At 63.4% G+C, this 27084-nt stretch overlaps 3 protein-coding genes across 5 annotated transcripts; 2 read left to right on the top strand and 1 right to left on the bottom strand.

The window, feature by feature from the left end:
- Positions 1–30: 30 nt before the first annotated feature.
- PGLYRP2 (peptidoglycan recognition protein 2) lies at positions 31–4716 on the bottom strand. The gene is made up of 5 exons (XM_075445955.1): positions 4599–4716; positions 1970–2803; positions 913–1123; positions 542–836; positions 31–383 (listed from the first exon to the last, which is right to left on the bottom strand). Exons 1-5 carry the CDS (start codon positions 4648–4650, stop codon positions 381–383), a joined length of 1395 nt encoding a protein of 464 aa, XP_075302070.1. The 5' UTR covers positions 4651–4716; the 3' UTR covers positions 31–380.
- A 2184-nt stretch (positions 4717–6900) lies between these two features.
- On the top strand, positions 6901–15289 carry CYP4F22 (cytochrome P450 family 4 subfamily F member 22). The gene is made up of 12 exons (XM_075446019.1): positions 6901–7118; positions 9295–9439; positions 10621–10674; positions 10757–10884; positions 11666–11793; positions 13068–13335; positions 13981–14047; positions 14121–14250; positions 14323–14456; positions 14545–14609; positions 14720–14802; positions 15033–15289. The coding sequence occupies exons 1-12, from the start codon at positions 6924–6926 to the stop codon at positions 15208–15210; spliced, it is 1575 nt and encodes a 524-aa protein (XP_075302134.1). The 5' UTR covers positions 6901–6923; the 3' UTR covers positions 15211–15289.
- A 1164-nt stretch (positions 15290–16453) lies between these two features.
- On the top strand, positions 16454–24872 carry MCOLN1 (mucolipin TRP cation channel 1). 3 transcript variants are annotated; one of them, XM_075445997.1, is made up of 14 exons: positions 16454–16538; positions 16692–16882; positions 18659–18826; positions 18923–19082; positions 19936–20023; positions 20708–20804; positions 20969–21068; positions 21180–21286; positions 21521–21670; positions 22099–22200; positions 22432–22554; positions 23769–23975; positions 24061–24136; positions 24652–24872. In XM_075445997.1, the coding sequence occupies exons 1-14, from the start codon at positions 16523–16525 to the stop codon at positions 24681–24683; spliced, it is 1617 nt and encodes a 538-aa protein (XP_075302112.1). In that variant the 5' UTR covers positions 16454–16522; the 3' UTR covers positions 24684–24872. The 3 variants fall into 3 exon arrangements, with proteins under 3 accessions (XP_075302112.1, XP_075302111.1, XP_075302113.1); XM_075445996.1 differs by having other exon boundaries at positions 24061–24191; XM_075445998.1 differs by lacking the exons at positions 23769–23975; positions 24061–24136; positions 24652–24872 and adding an exon at positions 23561–23689.
- The last annotated feature ends 2212 nt before the right edge of the window (positions 24873–27084 follow it).

The raw sequence follows: 27084 nt of genomic DNA, 5'->3' as shown, positions 1-27084 counted from the left end.
TCGCTCTCCAGGAACAACCCACAGCTGATGTCCCGGCACTGACTTTATTGCGGTGGGATTTCCGGCGGTTTGTGGCTACGGGGATGGTCTGCTGGACCAGTAGGGCCAGGATCCATCCAGGCTGATGGTCATCTGGGCCACGATTGGTCCAGGCTGGTAGCCTTCAAGGCTGGGGTTTTTCTGGGCCGGGGTCCATCAGGGTTGGCATCCATTGGGCTGGTGTCCATCTGGACCAGGGTCCACCCAGGCTGTCATCCACTGGGGCCAACATCTGTTGGACCAGGGTCCATCCAGACCATCACCTGTCAGGCCAGCATCCACCTAGACCATGATCCAACCTTGCCTGCACCCATCCAGACCAGGACCCACGGGGCTGGTCCTCACTGCAGAGGAGAGAAGAAACCACCATCATTCCCAGCATCACCTTGCCCATCCATCCTCACCAAACCCCCATCCTCTCGGCTATGCCGGACTGGACCAGACACCTCAGCCAGACACCAAACCTCCAACCCCTGGAGATGCCACAGATCTTGATGCTCACCTTGAAGCCATACCAGGTCTCAATCTCACGGAAGAGGGAGTTGCCGGGGCAGTCGGTGTGACCCATCTGGCGGTGGCCATGTAGGGTGTAGTTGCGGTGGAGCCGGCCGGTCCGCACGGCGCAGGGCAGGAGCCCATCCCGTACCAGGGCGATGGTGTCAGGGTCCGGCAAGGTGGCCGAGAAGTCTCCAACGTAGCCCACGCCGTAGCCTTTGCTGTTGTAGCCTCTGGTGTGGGCCCCAACCCAGTACCAACCTCGACCTTGGTACAGGTATCCATCCGACCCCACCACGAAGCTGCAAGCACCCATGGGTCAACCTGAGGTGCCCGGAGATCGGTGACGGGGACCGTGGCGAGGTGATGGAGTCTCACCTGTAGCCGATGTCATCCCAACCGCGGGTGTCCTGGTGGAAGCGCTGCATGGCGCGCATGTCACGGGCGCAGGCGCTGAAGGTGCGGCACGGGGCGCTGGGTGTGGAGGTGTGGTGGATGTAGACGGAGCCCAAGGGGAGGGTCAACGGTCTGGGGGTGCCGCGGTAGGGACGGGCACCCCACATGCACCGGGGCACGATGGCCGGGCAGTCTGTGAGGGAAGGTAAGCGGTGGAAGAAGAGGACTTGCCTGGTCCCACGGGCAGTTGGGGACGTGGCAGTGTCCCCTTGGGGTCTTGGGGACATGGAGCATCTGCCCAGCTGAGGAACCCCTTGGCCTTGGACATGGTAGTGTCCTCCTGGGGTCCTCTCGTCTGGGGGGTGTGAAGCATCTGCTCAGGGTGTCCCTTGGCTGGGGACGTGGCTGTGTCCATACAGAGGACATAGTAGTGGTCCGCCAGGGAGCACACCCGTGTCCTTCCAGGGGACAAAACAGTGTCGTGGACCCATTACCTGGGGGACATGGTGGTGTCCACCCAGGGACCACCACCTGAGGACACACCGGTGTCCATCTAGGGGACACAGTGGTGTCCACCCAGGGCACCTATGGCCGTCCATCTTGGGGACATGGTGGGGTCCACCAAGGGATCACCATCTGGGGACACAGTGGTGTCCATCCAGTGGACGTGGTGGTGTCCATCCAGGAGACACACCAACATCCATCCAGGGGACACACTGGCCTCCATCCAAGGAACCTGTAAGTGTCCATCATGGGGACACACCAACGTCCATCCAGGGGACATGGTGGTGCCCATCAAGGGACCACCATCTGGGGACACACCAATGTCCATCCAGGGGCCATGGTGCTGTCTGACCATGCCAGGCCACAGGTCACCAGCCAGCCCTCAGAGCTTGGCTCCTCCCCATGCCACCTACACTAGGGTGCCACTGGGGACCCCAGCCCCACCCAGGGTGCAACTCTCCACCCATCCTCCCACCCGATTTTTTTTTTTGGGGGGGAGCAGATGTGATCTTGTGACCTGGTGTCACCTCCCTACCTACGTAGACTTCCGTGAAGTCCCGCGCTGCTTGGCGAGCGATGGCCGCCATCTCCTCTGGCCCCATGTCCTCCAAGAGCTCCTGGGTGGGTGGCAGCACCCGCAGCACCCTCAGCATCACCGCCACCTGCTCCTCCAGCTTCCCCGGCCCCGTCAGCACCCCAAAATCTCGCCGTCGGTAGCTGCTGGGTGGTCTCCCCTTCTCCGTGCCGTTGCCTATCCCATAGTAGCCCCGGAGAAGATCGGCGAGCGGGATGGGTGCTTGGGCCAGGCGGGCACCCAAGAGCACCCCATCCATCGCCCCGTTGGCGATGGCATCAGGGATGGGTGATGGGGGTCCCATCAGGGTGTAGTTTTGGGGGTCATCCACGTCATCCCAACAACCGCTGGGTCCCAGCGTGGTTCGGTTACCATCACCGTCACGAGCCAGGAGGAAGGACGTCCCCAAAGCCTCGGTGATGGTGACGGCGTAGAGGGCATCGATGGGTGGCTCGAAGGTGGGGGGTGTCCACCCTGCTGCCCGCTTGAGGCCAACCTCGATGCCGGCGAGGAGGGGGCCGAGGGCGACGGTGGAGCCGTCGGGTGCCAGCACCGCGCCGCGCTCGGGTGCCGCGGCATCGTGGTGGAGGAGTTGGGTGAAGAGCACCCACTGCTCGTGGCTGAGCGTCGGTGGGGCTGGTGGGACGTCGGGTGGGTGTCCCAGCACCGCACGGCACCCCGGGGTGCCGCAGCCTCCCAGCGCTCGCGCCAGCTCCAGCGCGGTGAAGCCGTCGTCGGTCAACTCGAGGGCTTCCACGATCTGAACCACGGAGTCCACGTGGCGTGGTGGGAGACCTGGGGAGGGGACGGGGAGGGGGGAGGGGATGGAGGGGCACCCGTGGGGTCGCGGGTGCCCGTGGGTGCAGGGACGGCGAGAATGTCCCGGGGTGGGTGAGTGTGCACCCAAACCAGGGTGACTGCACCAAAATGTGGGAAAATGCACCCAAAACGCAGCCGATGCACCCAGAACGGGAGGAAAGCACCCAAAACAGGGTGAAAGGACCCAAAACAAGAGGGTGAATGCACCCAGAGCAGAGCAAATGCACCCAAAACCAGAACAAGTGCACCCAAAACTGGAGCAAATGCACCCAGAAAAGGGCAGATGCACCCAAAATCAGACAAAATGCACCCAAAAAAAGGGTGGAAGCAGCCAAAACTGGGTCAATGCACCCAAAACAGGGTGGAAGCACCCAAACTGGGACGAATGGACCCAAAATGGGGTGAAAGCACCTAAAACTGGGCGAATGCACCCAAAAGAGGGCAAAGGCACTCGGAACGGAGTGAAAGCACCCAAAACAGGGTGAAAGCACCCAAAACAGGGTGAAAGCACCCAAAATCGGAGCAAATGCACCCAGAAAAGGGCATCTGCACCTAAAACCAGAGCAAATTCACCTAAACAAGGGTGGAAGCACCCAAAACTGATTGAATGCACCCAAAACAGGGTGGAAGTATCAAAAACTGGGTGAATGCACCCAAAGCAGGCTGGAAGCACCCAGAGGAGGGCGCAAGCACCCAGGAAAAGGCTTAAAGGACCCAAAACGGGGCGAAAGGACCCAAAACGGGGCAAATGCACACAAAACAAGGTGAAAACACCCCAAAACATGACAAAACCACCCAGAACGGGGTGAAAGCACCCCCAAACTGGCGTGAGAGCACCCCAAACCAGGGTGAGAGCACCCAGAAAAGAGCGAGCGCACCCAAAACAGGGCAAAACCACCCAAAATAAGGGCAAAATCACCCAAAAAAGGACAAAACCACCCAAAACAGGACAAAACCACTCAGAACAGTGTGAATTCACCCAAACCAGGGTGAAAACACCCCAAAACCAGAAATAAAGCACCCAGAATGAAGTGCCAGCACCCCAAAAAAGGCAAAAGCACCCCCCAAAAAAAAAGCTAAGGCACCCAGGGTGCCTGAGCCCAAACCAGGGTGAAAACATCCCCAAAAAAGGCAAAAGAGTGCCAAAAAAGTCCAAAGAACCCCAAAAAAGGGCAAAACCAGGGTGACTGCACCCATCGTGAGCACCCAAAGCCCGGGTGAACCCAAAAGCGCCCAAAACTGGGTGCAGTCGGTTCCCTGCCCCCTCTGACCCCCCCCAGCACCACCCCTCAGGGCACAAATTTGGGCTAAAATTGCCTTAATCAGGGAAAAAAATGCAGCTGGAGCCATTATGGCCCCAAAAGGGGCTCAGAGAAGCCCCCGCGGTTGCCACACGCGTGTCCTGGCGTGTTGGGGTGTGTCATAGCGTGTAGCTTCACGCCGGGGTGTGCTGTGATGCATCATGGCGTGCTGTGGCATGTTGTGACATGTCGTGACATGTTGTGGCATGTTGTGGGGTGCTGTGACGTGTTGCAGTGTGTTGTGGCATGGCGCGGGGTGTTGTAGCGTGTTGGAGCATGTCCCGGAGCGCTGTGGCATGTTGTGGCGTGTTGTGGCGTGGCACGGCATGCTCTAGCATGTCATGACATCTCGCGGCGTGTCGTAGCGCGTTGCGCCGTGTTGAAGCGTGTTGTGGGGTGCTGCGAAGCATCGCGGCGTGGCGTAGCATGTCGTGGCGTGTCGTGGCGTGTCGTGGCGTGTCGTGGCCTACCTGTGCTGGGCCGGGCGCAGACGCTCAGCGCCAGGAGGAGCCACGGGAGCATGGCGCAGGACACGGCCCCCGTCGCTGTGTCCCGCGTCGCGGCGGCGCCGGACTTCGTCCCCGCGGCCTGAGCACGCATGTCCCCGAGGGCGGGGGACGGGGGGGCGCGTCAGGGTGGCACACGTGTGCGTTGCGTGGGCGCTTCCGGCGGGGCGGCTCCGCCAGACGTGTGAGCGTGTGTGGTGGCATGCACACGCGTGGAGAGGGCCTAGGAAGGGGCGACACGCGTGTGCGTGTGCGTGTGCATGGGGAGTGCGCAAGAAGCGTGTACGTATGTGCACACGTGTGCTTGTGCAGTGGGTGCAGACACGTGTGTGTGTGCACGGGGTGCATGTGCACACCCACATGTGTGTGCAAGTGCACATGTGTGCACACACGGAGTGCGTGTGCATTGCGTGTGCAGAGTGGCATGCGCATATGTACACGTGTGTGCGTTGCATGTGCATAGGGATGTGCTTGGGGTAAACGGGCGTACATACATGTGTGTGTACACACGTGTGTGTACAGATGGTGTGCGTGTGCATGGGGGTGCATGGGGGGGTGCTTATGTTTTTGTGTGTGTGCACACGTGTGTGCCCGTGTGCACTGGCGTGTGCGTGCAAGGAAAGGATGCATGTGTGTGTACATACATGTGAACATATGTGTGCATGCGTGTGTGTGCATGCGGGGGGGTGCCGCCAGGAAGGACATGGGGAATGATGCCACCAGGACACGTGTCAGGGCGTGAAGCCACCAGGACATGCTTTGGGGGCGATGATGCCACCATGTCACATGTCAGGGCATGAAGCCCCTAGGACACGCGTAAGAAGACAATGCCACCAGGACACATGACGGGGCATGAAGCCACCAGGACATTCATGGTGGGGACGATGCCACCAGGACACATGTCAGGGCGTGAAGCCCCCAGGACACACATAAGAAGACAATGCCACCAGGACACATGATAGGACATGAAGCCCCCAGGACATGCTTTGCGGGGGACAATGCCACCGGGACACGTCAGGGCATGAAGCTACGAGGACATGCTTGCAGGGACGATGCCACCAGGACACATGTCAGGGTGTGAAGCCACCATGTCACATGTCAGGGCGTGAAGCCCCCAGGACACTCTTGTGGAGTCAATGCCACCATGTCACATGTCAGGGTGTGAAGCCACCAGGACACACATGGTGGGGACGATGCCACCAGGACACATGCCTGGACACGAAGCCATCAGGACATGCTTTGGGGGCGATGATGCCACCAGGACACGTGTCAGGGCATGAAGCCACCAGGACACGCATGGTGGAGATGATGTCACCAGCACACGCTTTGGGGGACGATGCCACCAGGACACAGGTCAAGGCATGATGCCACCAGGACAAGCTTTGAGGGATGATGCCACCATGTCACATGTCAGGGCGTGAAGCCACCAGGACATGCATGGTGGGGACAATGCTACCAGGACACGCTTCGGGGGACGATGCCACCAGGACACAGGTCAAGGCGTGATGCCACCAGGACAAGCTTTGAGGGACGATGCCACCATGTCACATGTCAGGACGAGAAGCCCCCAGGACACTTTTGTGGAGTCAATGCCACCATGTCACATGTCAGGGCATGAAGCCACCAGGACACGCTTTGAGGGATGATGCCACCATGTCACATGTCAGGGCGTGAAGCCACCACGACACACATGGTGGGGACGATGCCACCAGGACACATGCCTGGACATGAAGCCATCAGGACATGCTTTGGTGGACGATGCCACCAGGACAAATGTCAGGGCATGAAGCCACCAGGACACGCATGGTGGGGACGATGCCACCAGGACACATGCCTGGACACGAAGCTATCAGGACATGCTTCGGGGGACAATGCCACCATGTCACATGTCAGGGCGTGAAGCCACCACGACACACATGGTGGGGACGATGCCACCAGGACACATGCCTGGACATGAAGCCATCAGGACATGCTTTGGTGGACAATGCCACCAGGACAAGTGTCAGGGCATGAAGCCACCAGGACACGCATGGTGGGGATGATGCCACCAGGACACGCTTTGGGGGACGATGCCACCAGGACACAGGTCAAGGCATGAAGCCACCAGGACACACATGGTGGGGATGATGCCACCAGGACACGCTTCGGGGGACGGTGCCACCAGGACACGCGTGACAACAAAGCCGCCATGACGCGCAGGACAACCCCCCCGCCGTGGGGACACGTGACCGCGCAGCGTCACGCCGCATCCCCGGCTGACCTTTGCCCCGTCCCCAGGCAGCGGGTGTCATGGCGGTGGCCTGGGCGCTGGGTCCCCTGGGTCCCCTGGGCACAGTGGCTGTTGGCACCCTGTTGCTGGCCCTGCTGCTGGGGTGGCTTTGGGACGCCGCTGTCACCGTCACCCGCTTCCGGGCCGCTTGTCACCGACTGCGCCGCTTCCCCCGGCCGCCATGGCGCAACTGGCTGCTGGGGCACACTGGGGTGGTGAGGGGACAGCGGGGGACAGGGGGGTGGCACCGGGGGGGGACAGTGGGGATACAGTGGTGGCACGTTGGGGGCAGTGGCAGGGGCAGGATGGTGGCACCTGGGGGGGGCAGTGGGGACAGGGATGGGGGACAGTGGGGACAGGGATGTGGCACCTGGGATGGGTGACAGGGACAGGCTGGTGGCACCTGGGGGGACACAGTAGGGACACGGTGGTGGCATGTTGGGGGGAATGGCAGGGGCAGGATGGTGGCACTGGGGGGGACAGTGGGGACAGGGAGGTGGCACCTAAGGGGGACACAGTGGGGACAAGGTGGTGGCATGTTGGGGGGAATGGCAGGGGCAGGATGGTGGCACTGGGGGGGACAGTGGGGACAGGGAGGTGGCACCTAAGGGGGACACAGTGGGGACAAGGTGGTGGCATGTTGGGGGGAATGGCAGGGGCAGGATGGTGGCACTGGGGGGGACAGTGGGGACAGGGAGGTGGCACCTAAGGGGGACACAGTGGGGACAAGGTGGTGGCATGTTGGGGGGAATGGCAGGGGCAGGATGGTGGCACTGGGGGGGACAGTAGGGACAGGGAGGTGGCACCTAAGGGGGACACAGTGGGGACAAGGTGGTGGCATGTTGGGGGGAATGGCAGGGGCAGGATGGTGGCACTGGGGGGGACAGTGGGGACAGGGAGGTGGCACCTAAGGGGGACACAGTGGGGACAAGGTGGTGGCATGTTGGGGGGAATGGCAGGGGCAGGATGGTGGCACTGGGGGGGACAGTGGGGACAGGGAGGTGGCACCTAAGGGGGACACAGTGGGGACAAGGTGGTGGCATGTTGGGGGGAATGGCAGGGGCAGGATGGTGGCACTGGGGGGGACAGTGGGGACAGGGAGGTGGCACCTAAGGGGGACACAGTGGGGACAAGGTGGTGGCATGTTGGGGGGAATGGCAGGGGCAGGATGGTGGCACTGGGGGGGACAGTGGGGACAGGGAGGTGGCACCTAAGGGGGACACAGTGGGGACAAGGTGGTGGCATGTTGGGGGGAATGGCAGGGGCAGGATGGTGGCACTGGGGGGGACAGTGGGGACAGGGAGGTGGCACCTAAGGGGGACACAGTGGGGACAAGGTGGTGGCATGTTGGGGGGAATGGCAGGGGCAGGATGGTGGCACTGGGGGGGACAGTGGGGACAGGGAGGTGGCACCTAAGGGGGACACAGTGGGGACACGGTGGTGACACGTTGGGGGGGACACAGCGGGGACAGGGGTGGGGGAGAGTGGGAACAGGGTGACAGCAGCTGCAGGGGACAGTGGGGACGGGGGGTGGCACCTGGGGGGGACACGGTGGGGACAGGGGTGGGGGACAGTGGGGACAGGTTGGTGGCACATTTGAGGAAGTGACGGGGCGGGATGGTGGCACCTGGGGGGGACAGTGGGGATAGGGGTGGGGGACAGTGGGGACAGGGTGACAGCACCTGGGGGACATCAGGGATGAGATTGTGGAAGCTGGGGAGGTGGCAGGGACAGGGTGGTGGCACTGGGGTGGACAGCAGCGACAGGGTGGTGACACCTTGGAAGGGGTGACAGGGACAGGGAGATGGCACTTAGGACATGAGACAGTGGTGACAGGGTGGTGGCAGCTGGGTGGAGGGAACAGTGGGGACACGGTGGTGGCACCTTGGGAGGGGTGGCAGGGGCTGGGTGGTGACTCCTGGCGGGTGAGAGGGACAGGGTGGTGGCATCTGGGGGGTGATGGTGGGTACAGGAGGGTGGCACCTGCCGGGGGACACTGAAGGGGCAGCGGTGGCACCTGCAAGGGAGGCCACCGTGGTGAAGCCTGGGGGAGGATGATGGGGACAGGGCAGTGGCAAGTGGGGAGGGTGACAGTGGGGAGGTGATGGTGGCACCTGAGAGGTGACGGTGGGGACGGGGTGGTGGCACCTTGAGGGGATGGTGTGACAGCGGGGACACCGTGGGGACACACTCCTGGGTGACGGCAGGGACACAGCAGTGGCACATGAGCTCTGAACGTGTCCCCCAAGTCCATCTGTCAACCGAGGCTTGAGACTGTCCCCAAGGCTGGCCACCGACTGGGGACAAGAACGTCCCCAAGGCTGGCCATCACCCTGGGGACAAGGGTGTCCCCAAGGCCCTCACTGAGCCCTGTGGTGCCCGGTGACGCAGGGGAAGAACACGGAGGAGGGACTGCAGCAGGTGGACGAGCTGGTGGCACAGTACAGGCACGGGTGCCTGTGGTGGGTCTTGCCATGGTTGCCCATCCTACGTCTCTTCCACCCCAACACCCTCCGCCCCATCCTCCTGGCCTCAGGTAGGACACGAGGGTCACCAAGCTGTCCCTGAAGGTCCCCAGGGTCACCTAGAGGTGTCACCATGGCTGGCTCAGTGACCTGGCCGTGTCCAGGCACCCAGCCTGTGGTGCCCACCAACCCAACCCCAAGGGTCTCCAGAGCCACCCAGAGGTCACCCTTGGCTGGCCAAGGGAGTGGCCAAATGCCCATGTCATGGTGGCCACCAACCTGTCCCTGAGGGTCCTCGGGGTCACCTAGAGGTGTCACCATGGCTGGCTCAGTGACCTGGCCGTGTCCAGGCACCCAGACTGCGGTGCCCACCAACCCAACCCCAAGGGTCTCCAGAGCAACCCAGAGGTCACCCTTGGCTGGCCCAGGGAATGCCCAAATGCCCATGCCATGGTGGCCACAAACCTGTCCCTGAAGGTCCCCAGGGCCACACAAAGGCGTGACTCATGGCCAACCCAGTGGGTGTCCAAATGCCCATGCCATGGTGGCCACCAACTTATCCTTGAGGGTCCTCAGGGCCACCCAAAGGTGTGACCCATGGCCAGCCCAAATGCCACAACCATGGTGGCCACCAACCTGTCCCTGAGGGCTCTCAGGGCCACCCAAATGTGTGATCCATGGCCAACCCAAACACCATCCCATGGTGGCCACCAACCTGTCCCTGAGGGCTCTCAGGGCCACCCAAATATGTGATCCATGGCCAACTCAAACGCCATCCCATGGTGGCCACCAACCTGTCCCTGAGGGTTCTCAGGGCCACCCAAAGGTGTGACCCATGGCCAACTCAAACGCCATCACATGGTGGCCACCAACTTGTCCCTGAGGGTTCTCAGGGCCACCCAAAGATGTGATCCATGGCCAACACAAATGCCACACCATGGCAGCCACCAACCTGTCCCCACGGGTCCCCACGACCATACGAATGTGTCACCCTTGGCTGGCTCAGTGGGTGCCCAAATGCCCATGCCATGGTGGTCACCAACCTGTCCTTGAGGGTCCCTGGGGCCACCCAGAGGTGTCACCACGGCCAGTCCATTGGCCTGGTTGTACCCAAACCCCACCCCCTGGTGGTTATGGGTGCAGAAGGGGGGTCCCCTCTCCCTAGGGACCCCACCCTCCTCGCAAGCCCCCGAGGGGACCTGGTGGCACCCTGGTGGCACCCCTCCCCAGCCCCCTCTCCCCTCTCTTGCAGCCTTCATCGCCCCCAAGGACCAGCTCTTCTACAGCTTCCTCAAGCCCTGGCTGGGTGAGTGGGTGCTGGGGGACGGTGGGACGGGTGGGCAGCACCCATGGGTGCCCCACGGACGGAGCCGGGGGTCTCGCCGCAGGGGACGGGCTGCTGCTGAGCCGCGGGCAGAAGTGGGCTCGGCACCGGCGCCTGTTGACGCCCGCCTTCCACGGGGACGTCCTCAAGTCCTACGTGGGCATCTTCAACAAGACCACCCACGTCATGCATGTGAGCACCCGCTGCCCGCACCCCAAGGCCCACCCTGCACCCGGACCCTGCCTGCACCCCAACCTGCACCTGCTGCCGGCGCCTGAGGTCCTGTCCTGCACCCAGAGCCCCATCCTGCACCTGCTGCCGGCACCCAGACCTGCACCAAGACACCAGCCTGCACCCAGACCCCTGTCCTGCACCCAGACATCCATCCTGCACCCGCTGCCTGCATCCAAGCCCTGTCCTGCACCCAGACCTGCACCCGGACCTCCAGCTGAACCTGCTGCCTGCACCCTGTCCTGCACCCAGACCCACACAAGCACCCAGACCCCCATCCTGCACCCACTGCCTGAATCCAGACCTGCACCTGGACCCCTGTCCTGCACCCACTGCCTGTGCCCCTTGCCTGCACCCAGACCTGCTGCCCGCACCCACTGCCTGCATCCAGACCTGCACCTGGACCCCAGCCTGCACCCAGACCCCTGTGCTGCACCCAGACACTCATCCTGCACCCAGACCCCAGCCTGCACCCAGACCCCATCCTGCACCCAGACCTGCACCCAGACCCCATCCTGCACCCAGACCCCATCCTGCACCCAGACCTGCACCCAGACCTGCACCCAGACCCCATCCTGCACCCAGACCCCATCCTGCACCCAGCCCTGCACCCAGCCCCACGTCCCGCACCCACTGCCTGCCCCCAGCCCCCGATCCCTGCCCCAGCCCTGCACCCAGCCCCGATCCCCGACCCCCTGTCCTGCACCCCGACCCGCACCCACCCACCCCCACCCACCTGCAGGCCAAGTGGCGGGCAGCGGCGCGGGCGGCGGGGGGCCCGGTGGGGCTGGAGGTGCTGGAGCAGCTCAGCCTCCTCACCCTGGACACCCTCCAGAAGTGCATCTTCAGCCACGAGAGCCGCTGCCAGGAGTGGGTGCCACCCTGTCCCCCCCCTTCTGGGGGTCCCCCCATGAGGGACCCCCCCTTACCCCGGCTCTGGCCCCTGCTGGGGTCCCCCCTGGGGTCTCCACCCATCAAGGTCCCCACCATTCCAACACTGAACCCCTCTGGGTCCCCCCACCCCAATTCTGTCCCTCCTGGTGTCCCCTCTGGCTTTGCACCCATCAAAGTCCCTCCTTGTCCCAGCTCTGTCCGCTCCTGAGGTCCCCTCTGCCCCATTTGGGCCCCAGCTGGGGTTCCCCCTGGGGTCTGCACCCATCAAGGTCTCCACCATCCCAACACTGAACCCCTCTGGGTCCCCCCACCCCAACTCTGTCCCCTCCTGGGGTCCCCCCGGCTTTGTACCCATCAAGGTCCCCACCTTCCCTATTCTGTCCCCCCTCTGGGTCCCCCCACCCCAACTCTGTCCCCTCCTGGGGCTCCCCCTGTCTTTACACCCATTGGGGTCCCCCCTTGTCCCAGCTCTGTCCGCTCCTTGGGTCCCCTCTGCCACATTTAGGCCCCAGCTGGGGTCCCCCCTGGGGTCTCCACCCATCAAGGTCCCCACCTTCCCAACATTGTCCTCCACCAAGCTCCCCCCACCCCAACTCTGTCCCCTCCTGGGGTCCCCCTTGGCTTTGCACCCATTAGGGTCCCTCCTTACCCTGGCTCGGTCCCCAGCTGGGGTCCTCCCTGGACTTTGCAGCCATCAAGGTCCCCACCATCCCAACACTGAACCCCTCTGGGTCCCCCCACCCCAGTTCTGTCCCTCCTGGTGTCCCCTCTGGCTTTGCACCCATTGGGGTCCCTCCTTGTCCCAGCTCTGTCCGCTCCTGAGGTCCCCTCTGCCACATTTGGGCCCCAGCTGGGGTTCCCCCTGGGGTCTGCACCCATCAAGGTCTCCACCATCCCAACAGTGAACCCCTCTAGGTCCCCCCACCCCAACTCTGTCCCCCCTGGGGTCCTCCCTGACTTTGCACACACTGGGGTCCCCTCTTGCCCTGCCTCGGTCCCCAGCTGGGGTCCCACCTGGCTTTGCACCCATCAAGGTCCCTTCTTGTCCCAGCTCTGTCCCCTCCTGAGGATCCCCCTCTGTTGTCACCCCAGCTTGGCCCCGCATGTCCTCACGGGCAGGGGTCCTGCTGCCACCCCATGTCCCCGTCGGCGCTCACTGTGGCCAAGGGGGTGGCCATCCCCAGATGCCCACAGTGGCCGTCCCCAGTGGCCCATGGTGACCGTCCCCAGAGGTCTCCGATGCCCCACAGGCAGCCCAGTGAGTACATCAAGGCCATCCTGGAGCTGAGCACCTTGGTGGTGAGACGCCATCACCATCCGCTCCACCTCTCATCGTGGCTCTACCGTCTCTCGGCCGACGGACGCCGCTTCGCCCAAGCCTGCGCCACCGTACACAGCTTCACCGCCAACGTGGTGCAGTGCCGGCGCCAGGCCCTTGACCGCCTTGGCCACCAGGCCTGGCTGGAGAGCCACCAGGGACGGAGGATGGACTTCATCGACCTTCTCCTGCTCTCTAAGGTACCATTGGGGTGAGACGGTGTGGTCACGGGGAGGGTTGGCCGTAGGGTTGTCGCCATAGTGGCAAGGTGCTGGCCAAGGGGATGGTGGTGGCCATGGTGGCATGGTGGTGGCCAAGGGGATGGTGGTGACCATGGGAAAGGTTGGCCATAGAGTGGTGGCCGTAGAGGGATGGTTGTGGCCAAGGGGATGGTGGGGACCATGGGGAAGGTTGGCCACAGAGTGGTGGCCGTAGGAAGATGTTGGTGGCCAATGGAATGGTGGTGGTCATAGTGGGATGGTGGTGGCCAAGAGGATGGTGGGAACCATGGGGAAGGTTGGCCGTAATGTGGTGGCCATAGGGAGATGGTGATGATCAAGGGGATGGTGGTGGCCATGGGAAAGGTTGGCCACACAGTAGTGGCCTTAGGGGGATGGTGGTGGCCAAGGGGATCGTGGGCGCCATGGAGATGGTGGGGACCATGGGGAAGGTTGGCCACAGGGTTGTGGCCATAGTGGCATGGTGGTGATTGGGGGAATAATGGTGGCCATGGGAAAGGTTGGCCACAGGTTGGTGGCCATAGGGGAATGGTGGTGGCCACGAGGAGGGTTGGCCATAGACTGGTGGCCCCGGGGGTCACTTGGCTGCCACACTCACCCTTGCAGGACGAGGACGGCAACACCCTGTCAGATGAGGACATCTCAGCCGAGGCTGACACCTTCATGTTTGAGGGTGAGAACGAGCCACCAGGTGCCACCGGAGGGGGGGACTCACATGTCCCCTTGCTCACCCCTTGTCCCTGCAGGCCACGACACGACGGCCAGTGGCTTGGCGTGGCTGCTCTACAACCTGGCCCGGCACCCTCACTACCAGGAACGGTGCCGTCAGGAGGTCCGCGAGCTCCTCAAGGGCAGGGACGTGGAGGAGATCGAATGGTGAGAGGTCCCCAGTGTCACCTCCTGGCCACCTGGCTTGGGGACCCTGGTGCCACCATCCCTTGCCCTCAGGGAGGACCTGTCCAACCTGCCCTTCACCACCATGTGCATCAAGGAGAGCCTCCGCCTGCACCCTCCTGTCACGGCCGTGTCCCGGCGCTGCACCGAGGACATCACCCTGCGTGATGGACGCGTCATCCCCAAGGGTACGGCTTGCCTGGGGTGCAAGGTGTTCCCAAAGTCACCGTCCCTCCTTGTCCCCTGTCCCTAAGGTGGCCATTTCTGTCCCACCAGGGATCATCTGCCTGATGAGCATCTACGGGACCCACCATAACCCAGACATCTGGCCCGAGCCCCAGGTAGAGCCACTTGGCCTTGGTGGCAGGACCATGGGACAACGGGATGTCCCTGTCACCATGAGCAGGGACAATCGTGTCCCTGCGGTGTGACGGTGTCCATGTCACCCCAGGTCTACAACCCACTGAGGTTCAGCCCGGAGAACAGCCAGGACCAGTCCCCGTTGGCCTTCATCCCCTTCTCTGCTGGTCCCAGGTAAGCAATGACAGGGACACGAGTGTCCCCATGTGCCACCCCTCAGCCTGGTTGGGTTCAAGGTGGAGTGGTTGTCCTCCAACTGTGACATTTGGGCATCACGGGGACAAAGCCATCCCCAGGTTTTGGGGAGGTTCCACCATCTGCTCCACCACCCAGCCGGTGGTGGTTGGGTGTCCTGTCCCCCATGTCCCCCCCACGGAGGTGACAGAAGGGAAACGCGGTGGCAGGAACTGCATCGGGCAGAGCTTCGCCATGGCTGAGCTGAAGGTGGTGGCGGCGTTGACGGTGGCACGCTTCACCATCCGGCTGGACGCAGAGCGGCCACCACGCCGCAAGACCGAGCTCATCCTCCGCGCCGAGGACGGGCTCTGGCTGCTGCTGGAGCCGCTGCCGGAGGTGGCCTGAGGGACATGGGGACATGAGGGCACACCTTGTGTGGTGCATGTCCCACCTGAGGGAGGAGCGGTAAATAAATGGTGGCACGCAGGGGACAGTGTCGTGGTGGTGTGGGGGCGGACGGGGTGGGGTGTTGGGGCTGGTGGGGATGTGTCCTCCTTGGTCATGTGCCACCTCATGGCATGGACGTGTCCCTCTGTGCACGTGTCACCATCCCAGTATGGTCACATCCTCCTGGAGAAGATGTCACAGTCCTGACATGGACATGTCCCTCCATGCCTCCATGCCACATGTCACCATCCTGGGATGGACGTGTCCCCTGGGCCGTGTCACCATTCATGGTCATGCCCCCTGAGTCACATGTCACCATCCTGGCATGGACATGTCCCACCATGCCACATGTCACCATCTATGGACATGTCCTCCCACACTAGATGTCACCTTCCTGGCATGGACGTGTCCCCAAGATCACCTGTCACCACCCATGGACATGTCCGCAGGGCCACATCTCACCATCCTGGCATGGACATGTCCCCAAGGCCACCATCCATGGACACATCCCACCATGCCACACGTCACCATCCATGGACACGTCCTCCCATGCCAGATGTCACTGTCCTGGCATGGACATGTCCCCAGGGCCACATCTCACCATCCTGGCATGGACATGTCCCCAAGTCCTCATGTCACCATCCATGGACACATCCCACCATGCCACACCTCACCAGCCATGGACATGTCCTCTCACACCAGATGTCACTGTCCTGGCATGGACATGTCCCCGAGATCACCTGTCACCACCCATGGACATGTCCCCAGGGCCACATCTCACCATCCTAGCATGGACATGTCCCCAAGGCCACGTGTCACCACCCATGGACACATCCCACCATGCCACACGTCACCATCCATGGACACGTCCTCTCACACCAGATGTCACTGTCCTGGCATGGACATGTCCCCAGGGCCACATCTCACCATCCTAGCATGGACATGTCCCCAAGGCCACGTGTCACCACCCATGGACACATCCCACCATGCCACACGTCACCGTCCTGGCATGGATGTGTCCCCCCATGCCCCATGTCCCCACCCATGGACCTGTCCCCAGGGCCACATGTACCGGCACAACACGGCGCAAGGGGCGAGAGCGGTGGGAGGGCGTGGCCACGGGCCGGGAGTGGGCGTGCCCACCGCCCTCCGCGCCGCAGATGGGCGTGGCCACGGCGCTCTGGGCCCCGGGTGGGCGTGGCTAGGCGGAGCCGCCGTGCGGCGGCTGCCTTCCGGTCACGTGAGGCGGGCGGCCGGACGCCGGGGCGCGATGGCGGCCGGGTCCGGTGAGCGGGGAGGGGGGGGGCTCGGGGAGCGGGGAGGCTCGGGGAGCGGGCCCGGGCGGGGTTCGGGGACCGGGCGGGGCCACCGCATTACCCCCGCCGTCCCCCCCGCCGTCGGCCCCCGGTAGCCGCCGCTTAACGGCCGTTTCCCCTCAGAAACGGAGCGGCTGCTGGGGCGCGGCCCAGCTTACGGCACGGCGGAATCCCCGGTGGCGGCGGAGGAAGAAGAGCTGCGGCGTCGCCTGAAGTATTTCTTTATGAGTCCCTGCGATAAGTACCGGGCCCGGGGCCGGCGACCCGTCAAGTTGGGGCTGCAGCTGGCCAAGATCCTGCTTGTCACCGTTCAGGTGCGGGGACACCGGGGAGGGGACACCGGGGAGGGGTGGCCTTGGGGTGTGGGTGGCCCCGGGGGACGGGGTCATGGGGTACCGGGGAGGGGGGGCTGCGGGGAGGGGGGGCCAGGGCACTGCGACACCGGGGAGAGGTGGCCCTGGGACATGGGGACACCGGGGAGAGGTGGCCCTGGGACATGGGGACACCGGGGAGGGGTGGGCTTGGGATATGGGGACAGTGGGGAGGGCATCCGGGACACCGGGGAGAGGTGGCCCTGTGGCATGGGGACACTGGAGGGGGGTGGGGTCCAGAACACCGGGCAGGAGTGGCCTTGGGACATGAGGACACCAGGGAGGGGGTCTGGGACACTAAGGAGGGGGTGACCCTGGGGTAGGGATGGTCCTGGGACATGGGGACACTGGGAGAGGGATCCTGGGATATGGGGACACAGGGGAGGGGATTCTGGGACACCGGGGAGGGGTGGCCCTGGGACATGGGAACACCGAGGAAGGGTGGCCTTGGGACACGGGGACAGTGGGCAGGGGTCTGGTACACCAGGGTGAAGGGGCCCTGGGACTTGGGGACACTGAGGAGGAGTGGCTTTGGGACGTGGGGATGCTGAGGAAGGGTGGCTCTGGGACATGGGGACGCTGGAGAGGGGGTCTGGGACACTGAGGAGGGGGTGGCCTTGGGGTAGGGATGGTTCTGGGACATGGGGACACGGGGGAGGGGGTTCTGGGACACCGGGGAGGGGTGGCCCTGGGGCATGGGGACACCAGGGAGGGGTGGGCTTGAGACGCTGGTGGCCCTGGGTAACAGGGACACTGAGGACGAGGGGCTTTGGGATATGAGGACACCGGGGAGGAGTGGCCCTGAGACATGGGGACACCAGGGTGGCGGGGGTGGCCCTGGGGTAGGGATGGTCCTGGGACATGGGGACGCTGGGAGGGGGTTCCGGGACACCGGGGAGAGGTGGCCCTGGGACATGGGGACACCAAGAAGGTGGTCCAGGACACAGGGAGAGGTGACCCTGAGTCACCCTCAACGAGGCTTGGGGACATCGTGGGGCATGCTGGGGGTTTGTGGGGGGGGGGACTTGAGCGTCCGGGGACACTTGGTGGGGGTGCTTGGGGACAGTGCGGGACCTGGGAGAGGTCCCTTGGGGTCTGGGTGACCCACGCTGGGGTGTCTCAGGCAGTGGGTGACACTGGGGTGCCCCAAAAAAGGGGGGTGGGGTGGAAAGGACACCCCCCTCTCAGGGTGTCACCTGGGAGCTGCCGGACCGCCGTCACGAGACGCCGGCATGTGACATTCCCCCCCCTCCCCCGGCGAGGGAAATCAGGGCGCCGGGGCCCGGGCGGGCAGGGAAAAAATGCTGACGAAGAGGAGGAAGATCAGGGTCCGCTCTGCTGTGGTGTCACCAGGGTGTTGGGTGGCCCCGAAGGGGACACATGTGTGTCCCCGGGGAGGTGGTCCTCCCCCACGTGTGACGGGACACGCCTGTGTCCCCAAGCAGATTGTCCCCTCCTCTGTCTGCGATGGGAGAGGAGCTTTGCCACGGAGGGAAACAGCAGCTTGAGAGGTTCTGAGGTAACCAGGTGGAGATGGGGACAACCTCGGGGACACGCTAGCTGGCCCTTGTGTTCTCGGGGTCACCCAAGCGTCGGGTGATGGTGTTTTGCCTCCTGTGAGCATCTTTGGGGCTAAACGGCTGCATTTTGGGTCGTGGCATCGTTATTTACGGAGCTGCCGGGGCAGGGAATTTAATCGTGGTCTCCTTCATCCCTCAGCTCATCCTCTTCGGGCTCAGCAACCAGATGGTGGTGACCTTCAAGGAGGAGAACACCATCGCCTTCAAACACCTCTTCCTGAAGGACTACGTGGACGGCGCGGATGACTCCTACGCCACCTACACGCAACGCGACCTCTACGACCGCATGTTTTACGCCGTGGAGAAGGTGAGGTCCGCGGGCGGAAGGGGACACGGAGGGGGTCTGGGGACACGGAGGTGGCTCGGGGCTGCGCCCAGCTGCTGAGGGCATCTCCTTCTCCAGTACTTGGCCATTCCCAACGAGACCATCGGCCGCTACGCCTACGTGCGGGGGGAGAGCGGAGGGAACCGGTCGGCCCTCATGCTCTGCCAGCAGTACTACCGCAAAGGGCGCATCGATCCGGCCAACGACACCTTCAACATCGACCCCAAGATTGTCACGGGTGGGTTTGGGGAGGATGGCGGTGCTGCCCTTGGGTCCCGGGGAGGTGTTTTTTTGCTCCTTAGCCTCGGCTTGAGAGGGTCCAGGGGGTCTTTGTGGGGCCTTGGGTCCCGGAGGGGTTTTCTTTTCCTCCTTGTCCTCGGCTTGAGAGGGTCCAGGGGGTCTTCATGGGGCCTTGGGTCCCGGGGAGGTGTTTTTTTGCTCCTTAGCCTCGGCTTGAGAGGGTCCAGGGGCTCTTGGTGGGGCCTTGGGTCCCAGGGAGGTTTTTTTTCTTCCTTATCCTCAGCCTGAGAGGGTCCAGGGGGTCTTCGTGGGGCCTTGGGTCCCAGGGAGGTTTTTTTTTCCTCCTTATCCTCAGCCTGAGAGGGTCCAGGGGGTCTTCGTGGGGCCTTGGGTCCCGGGGAGGTTTTTTTTTCCTCCTTATCCTCGGCTTGAGAGGGTCCAGGGGCTCTTGGTGGGGCCTTGGGTCCCAGGGAGGTTTTATTTTTCCTCCTTATCCTCGGCTTGAGAGGGTCCAGGGGGTCTTCGTGGGGCCTTGGGTCCCAGGGAGGTTTTTTTTTCCTCCTTATCCTCAGCCTGAGAGGGTCCAGGAGGTCTTCGTGGGGCCTTGGGTCCCAGAGAGGTTTTTTTTTCCTCATTCTCGGCTTGAGAGGGTCCAGGGGGTCTTCATGGGGCCTTGGGTCCGAGAGGTATTTTTTCCTCCTTATCCTCAGCTTGAGAGGGTCCAGGGGGTCTTGGTGGGGCCTTGGGTCCCGGGGAGGTTTTTTTTTTCCTCCTTATCCTCAGATTGAGAGGGTCCAAGGGATCTTGGTGGGCCCTTGGGCTTCCCTGAAGGCGCTTTTCCCTCCCTGCAGACTGTCTGGGAGTGGATCCCGAGGACCCACAGCTTCTGCCCCCAGAGCTGGACCGCAGCTACAAGAACTTCACCCTCAAATTTCACAAGTAATCGCCCGACGCCTTCCCCGCGGGGTGTCCCAGCGTTTGGGTCGCCGGGGGGGGACATCCCATCGGCGCAGGGTGTGGGCGAGGGCGGTGTGGGGGCTTCCTGGCGCTGCTGGGATGGGAAAAACCCCCGTCGGTTTTAAAAACCGCTCGCGGGATGGAAACGAATCCGCCCTTGCGCCGAAGGAGAAGTGAAACCGGTGAGGTTGCACAACGAAGCGGTTGCTTTCCGGCCGCAGAGCCGGCCCCGAGGCGCCGCGACCGTCCTGCGACGCGCGCCGTGGGGGTTGTTTTCCCTTTCCCCACAGCCCTGCGCTGGCTTTCGGCGCCATTCGGGTGCTCCGTGGCCGAGCCCTGCAGCTGCGGGCACGGCGTCGGCGTGGGCAGGCCCCATCCTCTTGGCGAAGCCGGGCAGAGGGACGCCGAGACGCGGCGTAGCTCGCCGCGCTGTCGCTTCCGGAGGGTTCAACCTCCCTCTCGAAGCAAAATTCACCGACGCCGGGGCGGGTTGAGGGTGATGTGCTGCTCTAAAGCTGCAGCCGCCCATTCCTGCGGCTGTACGCACCCCCGAGGAAGGTGTTTACCCCCTGTTGATTGTTTGACACTCGGCGCCGTGTTTTGGGGGTCTGGGGGGGGTCTAAGTCAAGCCCCAGGAGGGGGGTTAACGCCCGTCCCTCCCCGCAGACTCATCAACGTCACCATCCAGTTCAAGCTGAAAGCCATCAACATCCAAACCATCATCAACAACGAGATCCCTGACTGCTACACCTTCACCATCACCGTGAGTGCCGTGGCAGCGCTCCCCGCCTCGGCGTGGTGCCGCCGGCGCGGCCGCGTCCCTCTGGGCGCGGAGGGAGCGCGTGCGGGCAGCGTCCCGGCGGCGAGGAGCTGCCGGGTGGTTTTGCCGGGCTGTAACCGTCCCGCTTCCTCCCCTCCCCCGCCAAGATCACGTTCGACAACAAGGCGCACAGCGGCCGGGTGAAAATCCGCCTGGACAACCGGGCTGACATCAAGGAGTGCAAAGATCCCAGCGTCTTCGGCCGAGGTGGGAGCCGGGAGGGTGTCACCAAGGGGGGTTCTGTCCCCGTGGGGGGCTCGGGGTGCTCCCGGGTGCCTCTCCTCCTCGTTCCGACCGACAACCGCGCCGTCTCCGCAGGTGACAACTCCTTCCGGCTGTTCTTCGACGTCGTCGTCATCCTCGTCTGTGCGCTCTCCTTCGTCCTCTGCGCCCGCTCCATCATCCGGGGCCTGCTGCTGCAGCACGTGAGCGGTGGGACGGCGGGACGCGCCCTGCCAACCGTCGCTCCCCCTTCCGCGGCGTCACCGGCGGGGACGGGCCGGGCGGCCGCCGGCGCGCTGTTCCGGCGCTGCCGAGTTTTGGAGGAGGCCGTTTCCCCGCGGGGATGCTCAGCCAAAGCTGTGGGTGCCGTGAGACCGGCAAAAACTCTCTGGGTGGTGGTAAAGCACCCCGTGTTTTTTTTTTTTCTCTCTACGCAGGAGTTCAGCCGGTTCTTCCAGCGCTGTTACAGCCAGAGCGTGTGTCTGTCGGATCGCATGGAATTCCTCAACGGCTGGTACATCCTCCTGGTGATCAGCGACGTCCTCACCGTGCTGGGGACCATCATGAAGATCGGCATCGAGTCCAAGGTACGGGGAGGGGAACGCCGGGGAGCGAAGCGAAAGGTCGGCGGATCCCGGGTGCGCTGAGGCTGGTGGCGGGGGGACAATTCTGGGTGGCGGGGGGCAAATCCTCCCGCTCGGCCGTGGAACCGCCTCTCCTGGGCGCTGGCAGCGCGTTGTCTGCCCCGGTGAAGCTCCATGCGAGCCCTGACAGCGGGTTTGGGGACAGGCTGAGGGGTTCACCGAGGGGTCCTGGCCTGGAGTGGGACCCCGCAGCCCCCCCTTTTCCCTTCGGGACAGGCAGGGTCGCGTCTGGCTGCTGCATCCTGGCTTGTGGCACCGGGACCTTGCTCTCCGCTAGCTCGTGGCCGGCGCGGAGGGTTGTTAGGGCTTTGGGGACGGAGTTGGGGACTTCGAGGCCGTGCTTCAGGTCCGTGACGCCTCTGTCCCTGCAGAATTTTGCCAGCTACGACGTCTGCAGCATCCTCCTGGGCACCTCCACGCTGCTGGTCTGGGTCGGGGTCATTCGCTACCTCACCTTCTTCCAGAAATACAACGTGAGTGACGCCGGGGAGGTGACCCGGGAGCCGAGGGGACAATTTCCATGGCTGGGAATCACTGGGCCAGCTCGGTCCTGAGCTCCTGGGCAGGATGGGGCTCATCCTACAGCTGCTGCACGTCCCCAGGGTACCCATCCTGCTCTGCGGGGGTCACACGGGGTGCTTTAACCGCTGTTGGCACCCTCGGCAGAAGACGTGGGTTAATCCCGACTGGTTTTCCTCTGCCAGATCCTCATCGTCACGCTACGGGTGGCCCTCCCCAACGTCATCCGTTTCTGCTGCTGCGTGGCCGTCATCTATCTGGGCTACTGCTTCTGCGGGTGGATCGTCTTGGGCCCGTACCACGTCAAGGTGCCGCTCCGGGTCGGGGGTTGGGGTGGTCTTCACCCGCCCCGGGGCGATTCCCTGCCCGGATTTGGGAGGAGAAGGGCGCAGGGGTCACAGAATCCCAGAGTCCCAGCATGGCGGGGGTTGGCAGGGCCCTCTGTGGGTCACCCAGTGCCACCCCCTGCCCAAGCAGGGTCACCCAGAGCAGGGGGCACAGCACCGCGGCCAGGCGGGGCTGGAATATCTCCAGAGAAGGAGACTCCACAGCCTCCCTGGGCAGCCTGGGCCAGGGCTCCGTCACCCTCAGAGGGAAGAAGTTCTTCCTCGGGTTCAGCTGGAGCTTCCTCTGCCCCAGTTTGTGCCCGTTGCCCCTTGTCCTGTCGCTGGGCACCACTGGACAGAGCTTGGCCCCGTCCTCCTGACCCCCCCCTGCAGACACTGACCGGCATTTCTAAGGTCCCCTCGCAGCCTGCTCTTCTCCAGGCTGAACAAGCCCAGCTCCCTCAGCCTCTCCTCCTAGCAGAGATGCTCCAGTCCCCTCCTCATCCTCGCAGCCCTGTGCTGGACTCTCTCCAGTAGCTCCTCATCTTTCTTGAACTGGGGAGCCCAGAACTGGACCCAGCACTGCAGATGGGGCCTCCCCAGGGCAGAGCAGAGGGGGAGGAGAACCTCCCTGACCTGCTGCCCACACTCCTCCTCATGCACCCCAGGATCCCATTGGCCTCCTTGGCACCCAGGGCACGCTGCTGGCTCATGGTCACCCTGTTGTCCCCCAGCACTCCCAGTCCCTCTCCGCAGAGCTGCTCCCAGCAGCTCAGCCCCAGCCTGTCCTGGTGCCTGGGGTTGTTCCTCCCCAGGGGCAGGACCCTGCCCTTGCCCTGGTTGAACCTCATCAGGTTCCTCTCTGCCCAGCTCTCCAGCCTGGCCAGGGCTCGCTGGATCCAGCACAGCCTGCCGGTGCATCCACCGCTCCTCCCAGTTTGGTGTCATCAGCAAACTGGCTGAGGGTACGCTCTAACTCTTCATCCAGGTCATTGATGAAGAAGATGAACAAGGCTGGGCCCAGTACTGACCCCTGGGTCGGTCCCCGTTTTGGCAGCGTGGGTTAGATACGGCGCCGCGCTTTGCTCCTCGTGACACGACGGCGTCGGGGTGACACGTAGGGTGCTGAGGAACGGTGGAAGGGGTGACGCGGTGGCCTGGGCCAGCTCCCAACCCTTTGTCACCTCCCATCCCAGTTCCGCTCCCTCTCCATGGTGTCCGAGTGCCTCTTCTCCCTCATCAACGGGGACGATATGTTCGTGACCTTCGCCGAGATGCAGCAGAACAGTTACCTGGTGTGGCTCTTCAGCCAAATCTACCTCTACACCTTCATCAGCCTCTTCATCTACATGGTCCTCAGCCTCTTCATCGCCCTCATCACCGGCTCCTACGAGACCATCAAGGTGAGGCCGTGCTGAAGCGAATCTTCATGGTTTGGGGGGGGTTTTCTGGGGGAGGGGGGATTCAGCTTCCCCTTTCCCCCCGCAGCACCAGTGCGAGGGCGAAACGCCCGTCTCCCAGCTCCATGCCTACATCGCCCAGTGCAAGGACAGCCCCAAATCGGGCAAGTACCGTCGCGACAGCGCCTCGTCCTGCTCCGTCTTCTGCTGCTGTGAGCGGTGAGCGGGCAGTGCCGGTGCCGGGGGGGGACACGGGACTTTTGGCCAGCGGATCGGGGCTGGGTACGCTCTACAACCCCCCCATCACCTACCCCGCTCCCTCCCGCGTGCCGGGAGAGGAGAGTTTACGGCTGTTTTCGCCGCTGGCTCCCCGTACGTGGCTGATCCCACGTGGATCGTGATTTTTTTTTCATTTTCCCAGCCCCTCTCCGTGCTGGCGAGTCTCTTGCCAGCGCCCCAAAATAGCTCTGTGCCCGCAGGGACTCCTCCATGTGGGTATAACCGGGCTACGTGGGCTCCCTGCATCCCGTCCCCCCCTTCCCTCGTCGCTCCCCGCTTGTTTCCGGGCCGTGGGAGCTCTCGCTTTCGCTACGGCAGGGTCTCGTTTCCCAAATCGACGCCGCCTGCCCCCAAATCCATCCCCTTTCTCCCCGTTACCGCCAGCGTTGTCTCCCCGCAGGGCTCCTCTCCAAGACAACGCGCTGCTGGTGAACTGAGGGAGGAACCCCTGGCGCTGAGCCCCCCGGGACGCGAGCGGTGCCCCGTGCTCCCCCCTCCCCGGGCCCCGAGCGATTTTAATTTATTTTATTGTTTGCTTTTACCGGCTCGGGGCCCTGAAGGAGCAGGGAGAGGCGGTGGCCGCATCCCCTGCCCCTGGGGGACACTAAACGGACGCTTGTGGCCCCGTTGTTTTTCTTGACGGACCTTTGCCTTGCCGCTCCCAGTCCTGAACTGGAGCTGGGCAGCCCCTCGGGGTGGCTCAGTGTGGGCCCTGGGACATGTTTTGGGGGAGCAACGTGGAGCCCTGGGACACCTTGGATGTGTTTTGGGGGGCAACATGGAGCCCTGGGACACCTTGGACGTGTTTTGGGGGGCAACATGGAGCCCTGGGACCCCTTGGACGTGTTTTAGGGGGGCAACTTGGAGTCTTGGGCCCCCTTGGATGTTTTTTAAGGGGCCAACATGGATCCCTGGGCCCCCACGGATCTGTTTTGGGGGGCAACATGGAGCCCTGGGACACCTTGGACGTGTTCTGGGGGGCAACATGGAGCCCTGGGACACCTTGGACGTGTTTTAGGGGGGCAACTTGGAGTCTTAGGCCCCCTTGGATGTTTTTTAAGGGGCCAACATGGAGCCCTGGGACCCCACAGATCTGTTTTGGGGGGCAACATGGAACCCTGTGACCCCTTGGATGTGTTTTAGGGGGGCAACTTGGAGCCCTGGGACGCCTTGGACGTGTTTTGGGGGACAACATGGAGCCCTGGGACACCTTGGACGTGTTTTGGGGGGCAACATGGAGCCCTGGGACGCCTTGGACGTGTTTTAGGGGGGCAACTTGGAGTCTTGGGCCCCCTTGGATGTTTTTTAAGGGGCCAACATGGAGCCCTGGGCCCCCACGGATCTGTTTTGGGGGGCAACATGGAGCCCTGAGACACCTTGGACGTGTTTTGGGGGGCAACATGGAGTCTTGAGACCCCTTTGATGTGTTTTGGGGGGCAACATGGAGCCCTGGGACCCCTTGGATGTGTTTTAGGGGGCAACATGGAGCCCTGGGACACCTTGGACGTGTTTTGGGGGGCAACATGGAGCCCTGGGACACCTTGGACGTGTTTTAGGGGGGCAACATGGAGTCTTGGGCCCCCTTGGATGTGTTTTAGGGGGCCAACATAGAGCCCAGGGACCCCATGGATCTGTTTTGGGGGGCAACATGGAGCCCTAGGACCCCTGAGATGGATTTTAGGGGGCCAACATGGAGCCCTGGGACCCCTTGGATCTGTTTTGGGGGGCAGCCTGGAGCCCTGCAACGCCCTTGGCCCTATTTTGGGGGGCCTTGTCTCTGCTGTTGTCCCCAAGCCCTGTGGCCACATCAGGGCCTCGTCCCTGTCCTTGTCCCCAAGCCCCCTGGTCCCTTGGCTGCACCGGGGACTTGTCCCTGAGCCCTGTGACCCTTTGGCTGTGTTAGGGACTTGTCCCCACCCTTGTCCCCAAGCCCTGTGGCCCTTTGGCCACGTGAGGGACTTGTCCCTGTCCTTGTCCCCAAGCCCAGCTGCCCCGTGGCCACATCAGGAACTCGTCCCTATCCTTGTCCCCAAGCCCTATGGTGCCCTGGCAACATCAGGAGCTTGTGTCTGTCCTTGTCGCCAAGCCCCACAGCCCTGTGACCACGTTGGGGACTCGTCCCTGTCCTTGTCCCCAAGCCCTGTGGCTCCTTGGCCACATCAGGGACTCATCCGTGCTGTTGTCCCCAAGTCCTGTGGCCCTATGACCACGTCAGGGACTCATCCCTGTCCTTGTCCCCAGGCCCCACAGCCCTGTGGCCACATCAGGAGCTTGTCCCTGTCCTTGTCCCCAAGCCCTATGGTCCCCTGGCAGCATCAGGAACTTGTCCCTGTCCTTGTCCCCAAGCCCAGCTGCCCCTTGGCTGTGTCAGGAACTTGTCCTCGTCCCTGTCTTTGTCCCCAAGCCCTGTGGCCCTTTGGCCACATCGGGGACTCATCCCTGTCCTTGTCCCCGAGCCCTGTGGGCACACTGGGGGCTCATCCCTGCTGTTGTCCCCAAACCCTGTGGTCCCCTGGCAGTGTCAGGGACTCATCCCTGTCCTTGTCCCCAAGCCCCACAGCCCTGTGGTCACATCAGGGACTCGTCCCTGTCCTTGTCCCCAAGCCCCACAGCCCTGTGGTCACATCAGGGACTCGTCCCTGTCCTTGTCCCCAAGCCCCACAGCCCTGTGGTCACATCAGGGACTCGTCCCTGTCCTTGTCCCCAAGCCCTGCAGCCCCATGGCCACATCAGGGACTCGTCCCTGTCCTTGTCTCCAAGTCCTGTGGCCCCGTCACCATGTCGGGGCCTCGTCCCTGTCCTTGTCCCCAGGCCCTGTGGTCCCCTGGCAGCG

Source organism: Opisthocomus hoazin, chromosome 35, assembly GCF_030867145.1.
Source record: "Opisthocomus hoazin isolate bOpiHoa1 chromosome 35, bOpiHoa1.hap1, whole genome shotgun sequence".
NCBI lineage: Eukaryota > Metazoa > Chordata > Aves > Opisthocomiformes > Opisthocomidae > Opisthocomus > Opisthocomus hoazin.
The sequence above is the reverse complement of the archived record's forward strand: the minus strand, read 5'-3'. Positions and strand labels throughout refer to the sequence as shown.

What these genes read in the sequence shown, in the direction of transcription:
- MCOLN1 (XM_075445996.1), top strand. An exon ending in TGTTTTACGCCGTGGAGAAG is followed by an intron (nt 18,827 to 18,922) that starts GTGAGGTCCGCG and finishes CTCCTTCTCCAG; the next exon opens with TACTTGGCCATTCCCAACGA. An exon ending in TTCACCCTCAAATTTCACAA is followed by an intron (nt 20,024 to 20,707) that starts GTAATCGCCCGA and finishes CCCTCCCCGCAG; the next exon opens with ACTCATCAACGTCACCATCC.
- CYP4F22 (XM_075446019.1), top strand. Translation starts at nt 6,924, where the DNA reads ATGGCGGTGGCCTGGGCGCTGGGTCCCCTGGGTCCCCTGGGCACAGTG. An exon ending in TGCTGGGGCACACTGGGGTG is followed by an intron (nt 7,119 to 9,294) that starts GTGAGGGGACAG and finishes CCGGTGACGCAG; the next exon opens with GGGAAGAACACGGAGGAGGG. An exon ending in TGGACGCGTCATCCCCAAGG is followed by an intron (nt 14,457 to 14,544) that starts GTACGGCTTGCC and finishes CTGTCCCACCAG; the next exon opens with GGATCATCTGCCTGATGAGC.
- PGLYRP2 (XM_075445955.1), bottom strand. Translation starts at nt 4,650, where the DNA reads ATGCTCCCGTGGCTCCTCCTGGCGCTGAGCGTCTGCGCCCGGCCCAGC. An exon ending in CTGCGCCCGGCCCAGCACAG is followed by an intron (nt 2,804 to 4,598) that starts GTAGGCCACGAC and finishes TCCCCTCCCCAG; the next exon opens with GTCTCCCACCACGCCACGTG. An exon ending in TGGGATGACATCGGCTACAG is followed by an intron (nt 837 to 912) that starts GTGAGACTCCAT and finishes GGGTGCTTGCAG; the next exon opens with CTTCGTGGTGGGGTCGGATG.